Source organism: Vigna angularis, chromosome 4, assembly GCF_016808095.1.
Source record: "Vigna angularis cultivar LongXiaoDou No.4 chromosome 4, ASM1680809v1, whole genome shotgun sequence".
Lineage (NCBI taxonomy): Eukaryota > Viridiplantae > Streptophyta > Magnoliopsida > Fabales > Fabaceae > Vigna > Vigna angularis.
Genome location: NC_068973.1, coordinates 37,242,994 through 37,260,409, shown reverse-complemented (window position 1 = coordinate 37,260,409; position 17,416 = coordinate 37,242,994). Strand labels below are relative to the sequence as shown.

General features: G+C 33.3%; 3 protein-coding genes across 3 annotated transcripts; all 3 read right to left on the bottom strand.

Annotated features, from left to right (window-relative positions):
- Positions 1–2,464: 2,464 nt before the first annotated feature.
- On the bottom strand, positions 2,465–5,368 carry LOC108330120 (uncharacterized). Its single transcript, XM_052876539.1, has 5 exons — positions 5,134–5,368; positions 4,536–4,630; positions 3,954–4,179; positions 3,337–3,890; positions 2,465–2,610 (listed from the first exon to the last, which is right to left on the bottom strand). Exons 1-5 carry the CDS (start codon positions 5,366–5,368, stop codon positions 2,506–2,508), a joined length of 1,215 nt encoding a protein of 404 aa, XP_052732499.1. The 3' UTR covers positions 2,465–2,505.
- Positions 5,369–5,900: 532 nt separating this feature from the next.
- LOC108331065 (protein POLAR LOCALIZATION DURING ASYMMETRIC DIVISION AND REDISTRIBUTION) lies at positions 5,901–8,520 on the bottom strand. Its single transcript, XM_017565680.2, has 3 exons — positions 8,049–8,520; positions 6,850–7,316; positions 5,901–6,345 (listed from the first exon to the last, which is right to left on the bottom strand). Exons 1-3 carry the CDS (start codon positions 8,383–8,385, stop codon positions 6,004–6,006), a joined length of 1,146 nt encoding a protein of 381 aa, XP_017421169.1. The 5' UTR covers positions 8,386–8,520; the 3' UTR covers positions 5,901–6,003.
- A 2,805-nt stretch (positions 8,521–11,325) lies between these two features.
- On the bottom strand, positions 11,326–13,183 carry LOC108330510 (probable WRKY transcription factor 40). Its single transcript, XM_017564991.1, has 4 exons — positions 13,172–13,183; positions 12,858–13,055; positions 12,662–12,781; positions 11,326–11,715 (listed from the first exon to the last, which is right to left on the bottom strand). Exons 1-4 carry the CDS (start codon positions 13,181–13,183, stop codon positions 11,326–11,328), a joined length of 720 nt encoding a protein of 239 aa, XP_017420480.1.
- Positions 13,184–17,416: the final 4,233 nt, after the last annotated feature.

Here is a 17,416-nt window from a genome sequence, read left to right as displayed (position 1 = left end):
CTAACAGAGAATAACAAAATTTACAAAAAGCAAACACATAGTACACCAGTACAACATTACGTACACGAACAAATGGAAAATCTTTTATACGGAGGCACAGAGGCGAAAATGAAGACAAAATAATCAGCGACTTTGAAACCGACAAAGACAAATACCAATAGTCGAGAAAGAAAAAAAAACAGCAAGGGGTGTTTAGGTAACGAGAGAAAAGAAGAACAATTATCGGAAGTCATCGAACAACACAGATAAGTGAACGATTATTCCATATAATTTCTTCTTATTTAAGGTATAAACATCTGTAATTACCTTAAATCAAAATTACAGATGTTTATACCTTAAATTAGAAGAAATTATATGGAATAATCGTTCACTTATCTATGTTGTTCGATGACTTCCGATAATTGTTCTTCTTTTCTCTGGTTACCTAATCATCACTCGGCTGTTTTTTTTTTCTTTCTTGACTATGACTGTCTCTCTTTGGTGGTTTCAAAGTCGCTGATTGTTTTGTCTTCATTTTCGTCTGTGTGCGTCCGTATAGAAAGTTTTCCATTTGTTCGCGTAGGTAATGTTGTATTGGTTTACTATTTGTCCGCATTTTGTAAACTTTTTTATTTTCTGTTGGGCAACAAACCGAACCTTACAGAAATGTCCAAGCCTCTCGAGCCAGCAACGTTCTTCACTGTAGATCCTCCATACAGCTGCTTTTTCAGCAACGCTCGGGACTTCAGTATTATAAGGTGCATAGATAACACTTTTTCAGCGCTATCTATGACAATGCTATATATTAATAGATAACACTATTTATGACAGCGCTATCTAGTAGTGTCTGACAATAGATAATTATTTTCTTAAAAAAGCGTTATCCATTGACAAACACTAATAGATACACTAATATTTAACGCTTTTTATACCTTAAATCAGAAAAATCATATGAAATAACCGTTTACTTATCTGCGTTGTTCGATGACTTCCGATAATTGTTCTTCTTTTCTCTGGTTACCTAACTACCACTCGCTGTTTTTTTCTTTCTTGACTATGGGTGTCTCTCTTTAGTGGTTTCACAGTCGCTGATTGTTTTGTCTTCATTTTCGCGTGTATCAGTATAGAAGGTTTTTCATTTGTTCGCGTACGTAATGTTGTACTGGTGTACTATAAGTCCGCTTTTTGTAAATTTTGTTATTCTCTATTGGGCAACAAACCGAACATTGCAAAAATATCCACGCCTCTCGAGCCAACAACCTTCTTCAGACAGGACCTTTTTCAACAACGCTCGGGACTTAACTACTACTAAAAGGTGCATAGATAACACTTTTTAAGCACTATCTATGATAGTGCTATCTATTAATAGATAGCGCTATCTATTAATAGATAGCGCTATCTATTAATAGATAGCGCTATCTATTAATAGATAGCGCTATCTATTGCTATCTATTATTATCTATTGTTGACTAACAATAGATATCGCTTCTTTAAATAAGTAAGCTTTATCTATTGTGTGACAGCAATAGATAACGCTTATTTAAAAAAACGCTATCTATTGGCCTAAAATTATATAAATCAGAGAAAGTGTCTGAAACTCTGTAAAGCTACTAATATAAATTAATAATTTAGTATATTATTAATTTAACTAAAATATCTAATAACCCTAATGTTACTAACATACTATATATTATTATGTTATAACTTACTTGAATGCTACGACCTCCACAAACTCTGTAATTATCTCAAAGAATGATAAACGTGTAATATTAGAGAAATCATAGGGAGGTGGAACCAACTAAGAAGGTCCAGACACGAGAAAAAGAAAAGTACTTGGCCAACTGCAGAGAGTATCCTTCTCAACTTATGCTCCTGAAAAATATTGCACGATTCCACATGAATACTCATAGAACAATATCATGCCATATATAAACAAAAGCTAGATAACTAACCAGTTGCTATGCGAACTAAAAACTGATTTGTGGGATACAACCCTATCAAATCATAGCGGCCGGGTTTCTTGGTTTTGTCTTTCCCACCAGAAGCTACCGACTCTGAAGGTCCACTCACAGGAGCAGAGCAGAGATAGCAGTAACATCCGTAAAAAGATAACCATTGACAACCTACAGAAAATCAACACAGCCATGAAGAACAATATTATTTAGATCACAGAGTTCACAGGCCAGGGAGGGAGGGATATTCCACCAAAATGTCTTTAGCAGTTAGGTGATGAGAAATAGCCCGAATTGCACCTGTTGTACCAACATCCTCAGGAGTGTATACACTGTTTATTTTTCTCGACTCATGATTCATATCACAATTACCCATAACAAAATGACCAAGTAAACTAATTAAGCCAGAAAAAGACACCAAAGGAAAGAGAGTTATAGGGAATCCTTACCACCATTGACCCTATAGAAATCATCTTCACAGTCTGAGTCTAACCAGAGCTTGGAAATCAAAAAAACTCTACCTGTTCATGAAAATAATGGTTTGTGAATGGAAAACATTGATATGATACACTCATCATTTAGGAATCATAGAATTGCACCAGATTCTTGTAATAAAATTCAAAGGTTTGTATCCTCCTTGAATGATACGCTCAAAAGCTATTTCTTTTGCGACCTCTACCTAGGTAATTACAAAAATCATTATTCCTCAAAGGTGAAGCATAGCTCTGAGTGAAGGCATTGCAAAAGCACTGGTTAAGACTATAAATAACTAATAACAATAAAGGTCATAGCTTAAGCTCATGAGAACCCAGCGATCATACAATGTTAATAATTCATATTCGATATCCAGTGGAATAAAACATAGTCATATACCATACATACCACGACCAGCCCCAATACTAATATCTAAAACTTCAAACAAATATTTTCTTAATAGAAAATTTATATTACATTCCCATGTATTACACAACACTGATCTTCCTTCTCTTGATTGGCAGTTAGTGAGAAAATTATATAGGAATTACATAGCACATCATTTAAAATCCAAAACATCCTGCATACCAGTGGTGTTTGTCTATATTATAAATATGTAGACCATTAATTCATTTTAAAACATACAATAGAGCATTTGATTATAGATTACTATGAAGCCAACACTCCTACAAAAAGAAAGAATTAACATCAATCAGCAATGCCAGTACCAATATTTTCCTTTCTCCTTTCCTATCAAAATTAATGGTTATGAATTCCTTATCCAAGGGAACATTTCTTCTTCTTCTTACAAGATAAAGAAAATGCATCATTAACATACAAGACAAATTAGCAACACCAAAAGAAGAAACAAAGAAAATAAAAATAACCAACTTGATATTCGATGATAATTCGAGCAAACAGAAGCGCATACCCTAGCAGGAGCAGCGCAGAGAACGGGCTTGGAGCATTCCAATTCGAAAAATATGCGTGCATCCTCAGTCTGTTGGACAAAACCCTTCTCCTTCGCGGCCACAAAAAAATGGTCGCCGGTCACATTGAACTTGACCAGAGTAGCTTCCTTGTCGAGGTTGACGACGGCCGCGGACAAGGTTGACGACGACGAGGCAGTTGTCAGGGCAACAGTGAGGGCGCGCTCACCGGACGGGTGCAAGGCAAGGTCGTTGATAGCGGATTTGCAGTGGACGGAGAGCGTGATTAGATGGATGAAGCCATCTACGTCAAAAATGGTGATGGAGCCAGCGGCGTCGGTGGAGATGCGGTCGCGGGGAAGGGGAGATTGGGAGGGGCGTCGAAGGAGAGGGCGGTGACAGATGCAAAGTTTTGGTGGAGGGAACCGAGGGAGGGAACCTGAGACGATGACAGTTTTTATAGAGGAGAGATGGGAAGGGTAGGAGAAAAGAGGGGTTAGGGATTGAGACTGTGGCTTTAGGGTGAGACCGATAGGGTTTCCTGTGTGCCCCCATTCTCAACGTGTGCGAGACAAGAGAGGAGCTTCTGGTTCTTCTCCGCGAGCAATCCGATACTCACTGGCTCCAGATGTGGCGACGGCCCCCTCCGCATGGCCAAAGGCGTTGCCGTAAACCTCATCGGTCATCGCGCTCCTTCTCCTCTTCGTATTCTCTTCTTCGCACGCGAGATAAGCGCAGTTCCCCAAAGAACCTGACGCCGCAACAGCTCTTCCACCCGGCCGTTGCCGTAGTCCGTGAGCTTGACGGTGTTGAGGGGGTTTGAAACATGTCTCTCTTGCTTTTGCCTTTGAGTTTTAACTTTGATCCAGGGATTAAGAGTTTTTCGCAGATGAAAAAGAAATTGGAGGATAGGGGAAATGTTTGAGGGCGCTTGATTGGAGGCTTCTGAATGTAGATTCAATTAGAGTTCATAGGGGAAGGGACTAAAATGAGAGTTTGAATGGAATGATGGTGTCCTGTGCAGAATGAACTCGATAAAGAGCATGGGTATCTGATGCTTTGTTTTTTTTTTTTTCATTTCTGGCTTTAGGAAGAATTGAAGGAGAAAGTAGGGTTTTCGTCTCTGGATACGGGTCCTGTGGTATTTTCTGGGTTTATGTTGAAGAGATGACCTTACTCGGTGGAGAATATAAGACCGTACGTGATGGACAAAAAAGATGGTGCCAATCAGAACGGGAGGAAAAGATGATGGTTGCAGGGAAATAGGAGAATCAATGGAGAGTCTACTATACAAGGCTACAAAAACCAAACAAGATATAACAAACAAAAATATCATCCCAAATACCATCCCAATACGATTATATGGCTAATTCAAATATGAACAGACAACCAAACCAGAGATTATCAACCCAAGTGGAAGCATATATCAACCTAATATAAGCATGTATCTATCCAAATGTCAGATAACAATAATTTAAGAGTGAGGACTTACTATGTTTGCGTTGTAAATCCTTGTAACTCTTTCTTCTGCTTAGACTTCACTTCTTTTCAGCAGAAACATTATTTTTCTGCTTCGTAAGTGCAAGAGAGCTACGATAATGAGAGTGGATTCTGGTTGATGGTGGAGGTGAGGAAAGGTCAAGCGATGTGTGACTAGGCTCTGGCAATGAAGTGTGTTTGATGGAAGAAAAAAAAACCGAATGGTGATAAAGGGATTTAAAGCCAAGAAAAGGCTCTCTCTAAAGCTCCTCTTCTGTTTTTTCCCTCTTTAACTTTTTGTAACGTCTCCATGACTGTACCTGGATCAGTTTGGTCAAAGCCATCCTGACGCCATTTCCTCTTTGATGTATAATCAGAGACAAAACCTATCGTGCACAGGGGCTCTTCCCCGAAAGTGGAATGAAATTGATTGCGGGTAGACATGGCTGCTGCATGCGTATCGATGTATGGTGTAAGCATTTGTGACATGTTGCAGAAGGGAAAGACGGGATCGTGTTTATCTAGACTGAATTGAGGGAAGGCAAATATTACCATACCCAAAAGGGCTTAGTTGTCAGACCTGCATTTTTGTTTTTTCCTTTTTTTTTTTTCGTTTTTCCCTTTTTACAAAAATATTCGGCTATCTTTTATCTATTTTAGAACAATTTTTTCTCTCTTTTTTTAGCGCAAAAACAATTAAGAAAAAAGGACATAAAATAAAATGAAATTCAAAAAAATAGAAATAACAAAAATAAATAACAATATAAATAAAAAATAAACAAAAAAAGTAAAATAAAAGAAAAGAAAATTAAGACAAAAAGACTTTTTTCTTATTTAGGTACACCTAGACAAAATTGAATATGGACAATGCTAACAAAAAAAATTATGAACAAATACTTTTCCAAGTTAGCCACCGAAAGTCCGGCCATGTGAGCTCAGTCACGGTAGTCCGTGCTTACAAATCTGGTGTAGTAATAGAAAATAATTTTAATTCACTTCAATTTCTATTCTACTATTGGTAATTCTCAAACCTATTTAAAACGATTCTCCAAACCATTATTATTAACTGTAGAGTGCTAAACCATAATTTTGAAGACAAAAGAGAGACGTATATACATATAACAGTGGGTGATTAAATTGTACTATTCAACAATATAATGGTTGCTTAATTGACTGCACACTGATACAAACTATCCTACAAATTTACTCAAATTTACAGCAATCTCAGGATCAAGTGGAAAAGTAAACCGAGAAGTTTCTGGAACGTGTTGTGAGAGAAGCCGTGCGGTGTCTTTCCACCAAGTAGCCTCTATCTCTTTCTTCATAAGCTTTTGTGTGGTACATTCTAACCCATACTCCAGCTCTGTTATCCGTTCTTCCAGTCTTGCTTCAAGCAGTTCATGCAACCTTCTCTCCAGTTCAATTGGAGAAACTCCAAATGATACGTCATAACTTGCTCCTATAGGTTCCATTGTTATTTCACCAAAACTTGAACTACGGCTGCTTTTTGAACTACAGTCCTTAACAGTAATCTGAAAATTCCTCTTTTCAGTCATTCTCGAATATATAATATAACCAATGACTCAAGCACAAGGTAACACAACAAGTATTTACAACCGGCAAAAAAGGGACAAGCAAACAAAAATTTGCAGCTCATAACTGCAAAACTAGTATAAATTTCATTTGATTCTTCTACCAAGAGTAGCCTCCTTATCTAGAAGCGGTATTTGGTAGTAAAAGGACTTTTCAGAGAAGTTTCATCTTGATGTTGCCATTCAACTGATTAAGGAGATTATTCTCAAATTGATATTTGAAAGGTTCGTATGTCTAACAGGTTGTACTGACCATGTAATAGTTTCCTTTCAATGTGTTGGTTGGCACATACCTCAAAGAAACAATAGAAGTAATGACTTTGGGATCTTGCTGCAGGAAATTTACTCCCTTCTTGATTAATTATAAATCAATCAAACAAAGTTGTTTAATGTCTAACATCAAGAAAAGGTAATAAGGAGGAAGCAAACTATAAAACAATCTACCTTGACTCCCTCGTGCTTTGCATCTTCGAATTCAGTTTCTCCATCTAAATACAGCTGCAACCTCTGTAACTCAATTTCAAATTCTGCCTGGAGATCATTTATTTCTTCTGCACATTCACCTTGTTCACTTATACTTATGTTATATTCTAGAAAGTTATTGGGAACCATATTTCGTTTTGACTCTGGTTGAACATACTGTGTTTGTGAATGAATAGAAATGTGTCTATCGGAGCTGGAAACTTCTTGAATATCAGTTATGGAAAGGGCAAGAGCGTCATTTTGTTTCAATGGCTTAAGAAGCGCATCTTTACGCTGTAGTTCACCTTTCATATTTTGAAGGAGCAGCTCCATTTCTTTCCGCAGCTCAACCATCTTACCTAGCTCATTTTTACTTGCTGCAAGGAGATACAACAAGCCACAACCAACTCCTACCTTAAAAGATGTATCACTCTCATGTAACTGTCCTGCTGCAGAACATCAACAACGTCGTATAGTTAACAACAATGACCGGAAAAAGGACAAAAGGAAAGTTGCAGAACAGTGAAGAGAATGAAATGAACAAAGCTAATGAATAAGTAAAAGTATAAAACTAATTTTCCTTTTTCATCTCTGACAGAAAAAAAAAAAACATAACTTATTCATATATCTTTACAATTGATATTCAAAAAACCAAAAAGTTAGTTCAGAATTTCGGTTGTAAAAGGAAAATCTTAAACCCTAAACGATGTGGAAAGACAAGTACAAAGCTAGTAATTGCTGAACCTGGAATTATATTATATACAATTATACAAAGTGATGTATGCATTTAACAGTATTTGGAAGAGAACAGATTTCAAACTTCAAATGAACATAAACAATGGTTTTCACGCAGAATCTCGATATAATATTGAAAACCATTGTGTTTACGAATTGTTATGTGACTCTTACAATGCAATTTCAAACAAACGGAATTCAACCTTGCAGTGTAACGAATCATGTACGAATCCATAAACATACAATTTACAATATTAACCAATAATCATAATTAAAACCAAATCCAAAAAACACGGTCACAATAATACAACTAAGGACTAATTAGGAAATAAAACCCAACGGTAAAACCACTAGCGAAGCATCAACAAAGGAATTAAGCACACAAAGTAACATTTACGTATATTTCGAAGCCAATACTATGAAATTAACAACAAATTACAAATTACCAGGGTTCGCAATAGAATCATCGCTTCCTTTGAGTTCATTCGTCGGCGACGGCGCCGCGTGCAAATCACCGGTCTCGTTCTGCCGTCGTTGCTGAAGTCGAACCCCCTTGGCCGGCCTCAGTGGCGCCAGCAACGACTCAACGAGTCTGAGAGGCGAAAAGCACTTCTTCGACGACGTTTCTCGGAAGGCGTCCATGCAATCGACGCCGTCGTGATCTTGGTCGGCAAGAAGAATATCAGCAATTCGTAACCGACGGGGGAGTGAGTGTGAGTGAGCGACCGGACAAAATTTAAGATTTGGAGATTTTAAGAAGAGATGTTTCTGTTTCGTTGACATTAAATTGATTGATGATAACGAACGATTCAACTTCAAAGTTCAATCCAGAATCCCTCTATTTTGCATTTTGGAGGGAAACTTAGGTTTTTCTTCATTACATTTCTTCTCTATCTCCACCTCTGCATTATACTTATCTCTTAATTATTCACACCTTTTTACTATTTACTCTGAATATTAAGATTATACCTTAATAATATAATAATAATAATAATATTTTTCGATTTCATTAAATTGCATTAAATTTTTTAATCTATGACTTATTATTTATCTTATCCAACAACATCAAATATGCTAAACAAGAGGCAAAACATATTTTAGTACACACTTTACCCACCATCCAAGATAACATGCTTCCTAATACGCTGTTTGTTTTGGCTCTATATAAACGGTAATGGACATTGGTTTAGGTATTAATTAGAAGTTTTGTTAGAAATCAAGAAAAAGAAAATGACGTATTGGTGGTTGTGGTTAGCTAGCAATATAAATATCTATAAATATCAATAAATAAATGAAATGTTTTCTTGTGAAAAATACTTTTGTATGAATTATTCCGTTTTCATTTGTGTTAGTTGATGAAAATACAAATTTTTTTTATATAATAGTATTATCATAAACATCCTTATACTACGTGTTTCATGGGTCCCATAGACGTTGCAAACGTCCAAGGTAACTCTCATAATAATTGTATAAAAAAATAAGCGACTGAAAAAGAAATTTGAATAAAAAAAATACGTCAAACCAATAATTACAAAACACTTTGCCTGATTCGTGGTGTTATCAGTGTTCTTAGCTGTTGGCATATAGTTGTTTTTTTTTAGAAAAAAAAAACGTTACTTTAGACTAGAACGAACACGATTTTAGAAATTGCTTTTACCAATCTTTGACTATTATTAAAATTTCATCTTAATAATTTTCATGATAAAAAAAATATTTTATAACATTATATGGTTTTTTTTTAATCAGTGGGAAAGGAGCAGAAAAATCTAGAGAATTAGAATCTAACGAACATTACTAATTGGATATCACGAAGCAAAAGAGTTATAATAACTGCATTTGTTTGAATTTTCATAATATATTAAAAATTTAAAAAGTATGTATAATTATCCCATTAATAGAAAATAATAGTGCATTATTTAATTGGACTATGCGCTCTTAAAACTAATATTGTAATCTTAATTTTAAGTTTTAATTATTAGTTTTAATATTTATATTTTTAAAGTTAAACTAACTTTAGTGATATAGTAATAAGAAATTAACAAATAGTAAAATGTGTTAGCTGTCAAAATATAACAGTCTTTACAAATATTAAAATCAGATAAGGTTATATTTAGAAAACTTAAAACATGTTAAGATCTTTTAATAGACATATTAATATATATATGGACATTCATAAAATTTATGAATATTTACTTAATGCATGTCTAAGCAAGGATATTACGTGTTTGAATTATCCTTTCGTTTCATTTATGAAAGGAAAGAAAAAGGAACCCTAGCTTAACTGTGTCTTTACATTATATTATCACTTTAGTTTTAAATTTAACAAAACATAATTATTCTCAAAATTTATAATTTATACTATCCACTAATCTCCTTGTTAATATCAACCTTAACATGACCTTTTTTTTTTTTATTTTAGAAATTAAAATTACTTTAGTTTTTTATCACTATAGTTTTTCTCTTTTTGTAATTTTAGAAATTAAAATTATTTAAGTTTTTTTTTTCTCTTTATAATTTTAGAAATTAAAATTTTAAAAATAAACCCTGCAATTTTATTTCATCTCAAAGGTATTAATCTCAAATAGATTTAATATATTTATGATATTTAAAAGGTACAACCAATAAAAATTCTAGAGACAATTAGATAATAATTGATTTTAAGTTTTTGAAAATAATTAATGATTTGCTAATTTTATTTAGACAATACCATTTATAAATTAATATTTCCGTGACTCTGTTTCTGTAATGAAAGGGCCCCAAACCGAGATGAAAACCTGAACAATTAAAAGTCCCGTGACTTTCATTTATTGTTCTCATCAGACATACATTCTACGCACCCACTTACCGTGTTCTTTTTTGTCGACAAATATTAAAGATAGAATTGAATCTATAATTTTTTTTACATTTTTTTTTTCAAACCCTTCGTATCATTTTTATATTTTTTTCAAATATTAGTAAAAGTAAAAGAGTTGAATATATAATCTCTTTCCTTTTTCTTCTCGACTCTAAAAGTTAATTAATATGAAAAGTAAAAATATATAAATCACTTCATTACATCCAGATTTGCATAAAAGTATCTTATCTGAAATTTTGGAGTTCGGAATTTTCAGTTTAGTTTCATATATTGTATTGTTATTATGGTAAACTCTTAAAATATATTAAAATAACTTTCAAAACATCCAAATTATCATCTGTTTTGAAGATGTAGCAAAAAAAACTAACATTAAAAATCGAGAGGTCATAGTTGAAGTTACTCTCCAACCAAAATTATAATAAAGATTAAATATGTTTTTATCTTTTAAATTTAAGTAAAATTTGATGTAAATTTAGTCTTTTTTAAATATTTTTTTGTTAAATTTATTTAAAGTTTTAAACGGCATTTCATGTAATATTTATATTAATTAAATAATTTAAGACATTTATATTTTAATGTTAATTTATAAACAAGTTTAAAGCATAAAATAAACTTAACATAGTTAAAAAGACTAAATTTACGTGATTATAAAAATGAAAAACTAAATTGATTTAAAATTTTAAAGAAAGATTAATTTTTATTTTTATTAAAAATTAAACAACCAAAACCATATTTAATATTGAACCATTAACATTACCTATAGAAAAAATCACTAAAAAATCTAAAGCTCTTGCATTGTGCATGTAGTAAAAAACGAGAGAAGGATTGTAGGTGTTTTTTCCTTGAAACACGAATTTGTTGAGGTGAATTCACTTAGACAAATGCGGTTGAGGAAGACCCAAACTCAGGTTAAGACCCACTTGCTTACTCTGGGTATTGATGGAGAGAACAACTGCTTCAGCTAATGGTTTGATGAAGTTAGGATCTTTTAGAAGAGAACTTACACATTCCAGAACTTTAATGTTACTGCCACCGTCCTTGTGCTGTTTATCTGTTACATCTGTTGGAACACGATTGCATAGACAAAGGTCGATGTTGATGTCGTTTGATATGTTTGTCATAGGTAAATCGTTATCCATTATTGAGGCTTCGGGTGTAGCCGATGATGGCTTGAATAAATCACGAAAAGGAAAACCGTGGTTATGCTTTCCTTCGTAAGTTGCAACAACGATAGATTTATCCTGTATGCTTCTTTGCACCTATCACACATCATTGCAGAAAGGCTATAGCTTATTTTTATACAGGCCACTACTTTGGCTTAGAAAATAACAAATATCAAGAACCATGGAGCAATAGAAAAACTATACTTAGTTTGGGTAGAAAATTTTAAGTAATTTAATTTTATAAAAAAAAATTGAAATGCTTTATAATTGATTTTTTTTAAATTCTAGCCAAAATTTTAGAAAACTAATTAAATTATTTAAAACTATATATTTCATATTTCACTATAAGAATTTAATTTTCTTTTGTATTTTTAAATTTATAAAATCTTTATGATATTATTCTTTCTTTAACTCGATTTTGATTCGGACGTCGTGAACTTAAATAAAATTTAGGCATTGTAGAAATTATTACTTTTCGGAGAATATTGATTATATAATTATACAATTTATTTTGTAAACTATGATTATTTTTTATTGGATATTAATTAATATTAATTATGACTTTCTCGACCAATATTAAAAGATTACTCCTTATGAATGTAAATCAGATTTGTTTTGTCATGATTTTTTTTAATATGCGCATTAATTATTTTTCTATCATCAATGCTAATGATATAATTAACCAATAAGATTTTTTTTTCTTATGTTAATTGGAAAATAGTTTAGCCAACATTAACTCTCTGTTTTTTTAACAATTTCAATTGAATTTTTTTTTTCAGTCAATATCAATAAAAAACCAACAAAATAAACTCAAATCTACATCACAAAAATAACCTTGTGGATATAAATAATTGAAGTTAACACCAACTAATATTAATAGAAAAAAGGGTTAGTAACCTAGAAAACATTAATATTAACATTTTTGAATTATTAATAATTATTTATATTTAATTGTAGTTTATATATGTTAGTAAAAAAAATAAAAATTTAATAAATTCAAATTCTTTATCTAAACAAAGTACATATGTATATGTATGTATACCTTTTTCTTGACAGGGCATGTAGGAGCCAATGCGCACTTGTAATAAGCTCTGGGTGAAGGATTGTCTTTCGTTGTCTTCTTCTGACCATACTTCTTCCACTCATAACCATCTTTTACTATCTATATCCAAAACCAGTTGAATTAAACTTCATCAATTATATATTTGAGCATTAACACAACTAATTAATGAGCATACCAAACTATTGTCGTTGGGGGGGATTTTAACAAAGATTTGCGATGCCTTCTGTGCTGTGGAAAACTCACTTTCTGCATTGTTGATCTCTTGAACATGAAGTTGAAGCTTCTGGCATTTCTTGCTCATAATTTCCACCATCATTCGTAGAGTACGATTCTGCTCTTTCATATGTTGCACCTTTGCTTCAAGCATTTCCACCTAAACCAATTAAGATTTGCATACAAAAACATTTGAATGTATATGTATATTCAGAATTAAAGCATTGCATACAAAAACACGAGTAAGCAAAGGAAGAACAAGGCTGGTTTAGCTACCTTTTCAGCCATTATGGAAATGTGAAGTTGAAGAAAAAGGAAAGCAGATTCAATTATAAGCAGGTATGATCAAAGGTGTGGAAGAACTTCAACTCATTCGTGTATATATGGTGTGGATATGCTTCAGTTTTTGGGATGGTATTATTATTCTCAAATCTTTCCCCTTGAAAAAAAATGTAAATGGAGCAGAGTTGGATCTAAATTCCTCGTGTTCACAAATAGAATAGAATTACTGTGAAGAATTATTTCTGATTTCTAAAACGTATTTCAACATGCATGCGTCAACACATGACGTAGGTTCACACTTTCCTCTTCCGAGTTATTGATCATAAGAACAATGTTATGTTTATTTTTATGTCTATTTATTGATTGCAATGCATTATTTGAAGTTAGAATTATGGGCACGGCCACATTCCATTCAAACTATTTTTTCAGAATCATTGATGACATGTGAAACAAACTGTCAACCTAATAATTGAAAGAATTTGCGACGAAAATAGAAAGTATAATGAAAAGCAGACAGAGGGAAATGAAGTCCCTCAATGCGACCAAATGAAAACTATTTCCAGACTAGGAGATAAATTTGACCAACTTATCCGCGCTTCCGATGATTAAGCCTCCTATGATTTCACACGTTTCTTTCTCAATTATAATAATATATTGACATGTTTAATTTAAGGTTAACTATGTTTTTATTTTTTTTATAAACTTATACGTGAAATTATAACTTTTTTTTAATATATTTTAATTTTTGAACTTTAAAAAAAAATATAAAATTATATTTTGGATTTATTAAATCATATTTCATGTTAATATTTAAATTAAAATCTATTGAAATGATAGAAACAATTTAAATATTATTTTAAAACGTATTTAACAAGATAAAAAATATTTAATACGATTAGATTTAAAAACAGCATTTATTAGTTTTTTAAATTTAAAAACTAAAATATATTAAAATTTAAAAAATGACAGAATTTTAAGTAATTACATTTCCCATAAATAAAGTGATGGACAACTAGAAAGTTTGAAAAATCATCTCTCAAATAAAAAGTTTGAAAGAGTGATTATGAATTGTTTCTGTTGAATCGGGACGAGGATGTCGTCTAAGTGATGTTTCGATGTGTCGATTGGTATGTGGTGGGTGAATTGCAGAATACAAGTCAGAATCTTTATCTATACTTCGAAATTAAACCCTGTTTTATAGAGTTTAAAAGAATCTGACTAATTAATTTACCTCTTAATGATCATTAATACAAATCTTAATAATTTAACAATAGTCATTGTGACATTAATTGCACTTTAACTTTATTTAATAGTTGTCGGAACCAAATGGTCAAGAGATGTTTTCATGGCATGTCAACAACTCGATTCTTTTCAATTATTTGGCCTATTACCCGATTAGTCAGCTATAAATGGACAGAGTAACATGAACATTAAATTTAATGGTTTAAACCCTTTAGTTGTTCCTTGGGTTTTTCCCCGTTTGATCCCCGTCTTATTAGAATATCCAATTGAGTCCTTAAAAGTGTTAATTTGAGTCAATTGAGCCCTTGCCGTTAAATTTAGTTAACAGGGTTAACTTTTTGCACAAATGGGAGGGTGATGTGTCAATTTTTGACACGTGACATGGTGAGAGTTGAAACGTGGAAATTAGCAACTTATAAAATTATAATAATATGAATTTCTAAAAAGTCAAATTCTTCATCTTCTCCAAACAGCCAAACCAGCCACCATCCATGCCAACTGTGTCCATGGATGCACTATCAACAACTATCCTTGGTAGCTGAAAAATATAAATACAAGACCAACCAGTTTTTATGAATTCCAAGTTGGGCCCAAGTTATCATCTCCCATAGCTCTTCCATGGTTTCGTATCCTTCAGGGAGAGCAACAGATGCATCAGCTTCTTGAGCCATTACAGCTTTACGCTCATGCATATCTGAAACAATTCTTACTTCACGTTGTTATTCAATTTAACCCGGCACCGTAGAAGAAAAAAAAAGCTTATTTTGTTTCACTGCTTGTAGCCTTTGGATATGGTGATGGATTTTGAATCAAATTATGATATTCCCACCTCTGCAAAAGATAGACAAAATTAACAAGGTACATCTTCCAGTGCAAAAGATAGACAAAATTCAATAAGATGCCAACAAAGGATATCACCTCTGTAAATCTACTTCCCACATCACGCTCAATAAGCCTCACAGTCCAGATCTACTTACCAGCACGACCTGTCCGTCCAGATCTATGAACAAATATTTCTGAAGAATTGGAAAGATCATAATGTATTACCTATATCAGAAAAGCAAGTAAAAAAAAATCAATTCTAATCTAAATTTGGGATTCAATTTGGAAGATGAGCGAAGTCGCAATTTAGGGTTTTTGGTGCGAAGAGATTTGGGGTTTTCTGTGTTTCAGGTTTTGCAGGTTGCGAGGAATTGTTTCGCAATAAAGGAGATGAAGCGAGGAGCTTCGTTTTGCGATGATGCTCATGGTGACGTTGTGATTTTGGAGCTTTTGCATTACAAGTTTCGAGATTTCACAGTGGCTCTGACAAAACTTGCAATGGCTTCTTCTTACGGTGGCGTGAGAGTTTGCGTTGATGGTGGGGGGATGAGCATCACTAGCACTACAAAGGATTCGACATCAGCATGCCAGGTTTCAAAAAATTACACATCAACCTCCCACCTGTACAAAAACTTAACCCCGTTAACTAAATTTAACGGCAGGGGCTCAATTGACTCAAATTAACACTTTTAATAAATCAATTGGAGATTCTAATAAGTCAGGGATCAAACTGGAAAAAACCCACATAAATGGGGACAACTAAAGGATTTAAACCTTACCTTTATAGTGTCAGGGGAGTGTGTGGGGGTGGGGATTCTGTTTTGAACAAAATTAGAGTGGAGAATACCGTTTTGGTCTCTTAAGGAATCTAGCTCTGGGCAGTAGGTTATTCTTTCTGTTTTTGCCTAGATCTGTGATCCTTTTTTTATTCTCTTTTCCTTTTATTTTATTACTTGTCCTGTGGTTTCTTATCGGTCCTTAATCACTGGATCCACAATGTTTGGAAGCTTGGCTTTGTCTGTGAGTTGTGGCATGGCCTGCAATCATAAATATTTATGTACCTTACACTGCTTTCCATAGTTATAGGTAGATGAAAAGAAGCACATACGCATGTGGTAATAGACTGGCATTCATTTCAAAGATAATTCAATTTCGATTATATAGGGTTTTCTTAATAACAAAACTCTCTTTTATAATTTTTTTATAACATTATATATATATATAAAGAAATTAATATAAGATTGATGAAATAAGTGTGTTTGTGTGAAATCATGGATTGAAGTGTGAATGTCATACTGTGTCGCTTTCTGTGCAGAAGAGAAAATGAGGAACAATGGGGAGAGGAAATTTAATGTTGAGGTGAAGCGGCAATCATACGACAAGTGTGACATCCCAATTATATAATAACCATAATCATTTAATATAGGCGTCAACATCCAAATAAAGAGAACAGTTAGAGTATGACATGCAATTAAGTGCGGAATTACAGTCATCCTAATGAAGGACAAAATTTAAAACTTAAACAGTTTAGAGTCTTGAACACCTCAAGCGTTCAAATAGGAAATTCCAAAGTAAACTACACTGCAGTATCAGCATCTTCCAACTCTTGCTCTAAGCGAACCTCCTCGACAACATCTGCTCCCATCCAAGTAGATGATCATCGCAAAGGAAAAACATACCCAAACAGCACACAACACAGAAGCAAGGGTGAGCTAGGTAAACAAGCAATAAACATATAATACAATCAATCCATGTCATCATGTTTAGTTACGTATAAAAGAACAATTAAAGCATACCCATTAAACCACGACTCACACACTCACACGACTCATCAGAATTTGTATAAATGTCGAACTATTGGTCGTCTTTGAACTTGCATAGTTCAGCTGGCCCTCCCTAACACTAGCAAGGTAAATCCCCCAACATGTCTATGTCTAAATTCAAAGACTATAGACGAGGACCTCCCTCTACTCTCACCACTTACATTGTTCTTCTCTATTTGAGCATGAACAATGCTTTAAGTGTAAGGATAGACATACCAGTTCAAAGCTCCATACAGTTATACAAAACAACAACACCCCACACAACCACTTTCAGTCATCTCTCCCTGAGATGTCCAATTCATACTCACATACATCATTATAGTTCACAACCACGTTATTTCCTACCACTCAT

What these genes read in the sequence shown, in the direction of transcription:
- LOC108330120 (XM_052876539.1), bottom strand. Translation starts at nt 5,368, where the DNA reads ATGGTAATATTTGCCTTCCCTCAATTCAGTCTAGATAAACACGATCCC. An exon ending in CTTTGACCAAACTGATCCAG is followed by an intron (nt 4,631 to 5,133) that starts GTACAGTCATGG and finishes TGGTTTTTGTAG; the next exon opens with CCTTGTATAGTAGACTCTCC. An exon ending in CCATCTTTTTTGTCCATCAC is followed by an intron (nt 4,180 to 4,535) that starts GTACGGTCTTAT and finishes TAAAACTCAAAG; the next exon opens with GCAAAAGCAAGAGAGACATG.
- LOC108330510 (XM_017564991.1), bottom strand. An exon ending in CCCCCAACGACAATAGTTTG is followed by an intron (nt 12,782 to 12,857) that starts GTATGCTCATTA and finishes TTTTGGATATAG; the next exon opens with ATAGTAAAAGATGGTTATGA. An exon ending in CATGCCCTGTCAAGAAAAAG is followed by an intron (nt 11,716 to 12,661) that starts GTATACATACAT and finishes GATGTGTGATAG; the next exon opens with GTGCAAAGAAGCATACAGGA.
- LOC108331065 (XM_017565680.2), bottom strand. Translation starts at nt 8,385, where the DNA reads ATGTCAACGAAACAGAAACATCTCTTCTTAAAATCTCCAAATCTTAAA. An exon ending in TGATTCTATTGCGAACCCTG is followed by an intron (nt 7,317 to 8,048) that starts GTAATTTGTAAT and finishes GATGTTCTGCAG; the next exon opens with CAGGACAGTTACATGAGAGT. An exon ending in CAAAGCACGAGGGAGTCAAG is followed by an intron (nt 6,346 to 6,849) that starts GTAGATTGTTTT and finishes AGGAATTTTCAG; the next exon opens with ATTACTGTTAAGGACTGTAG.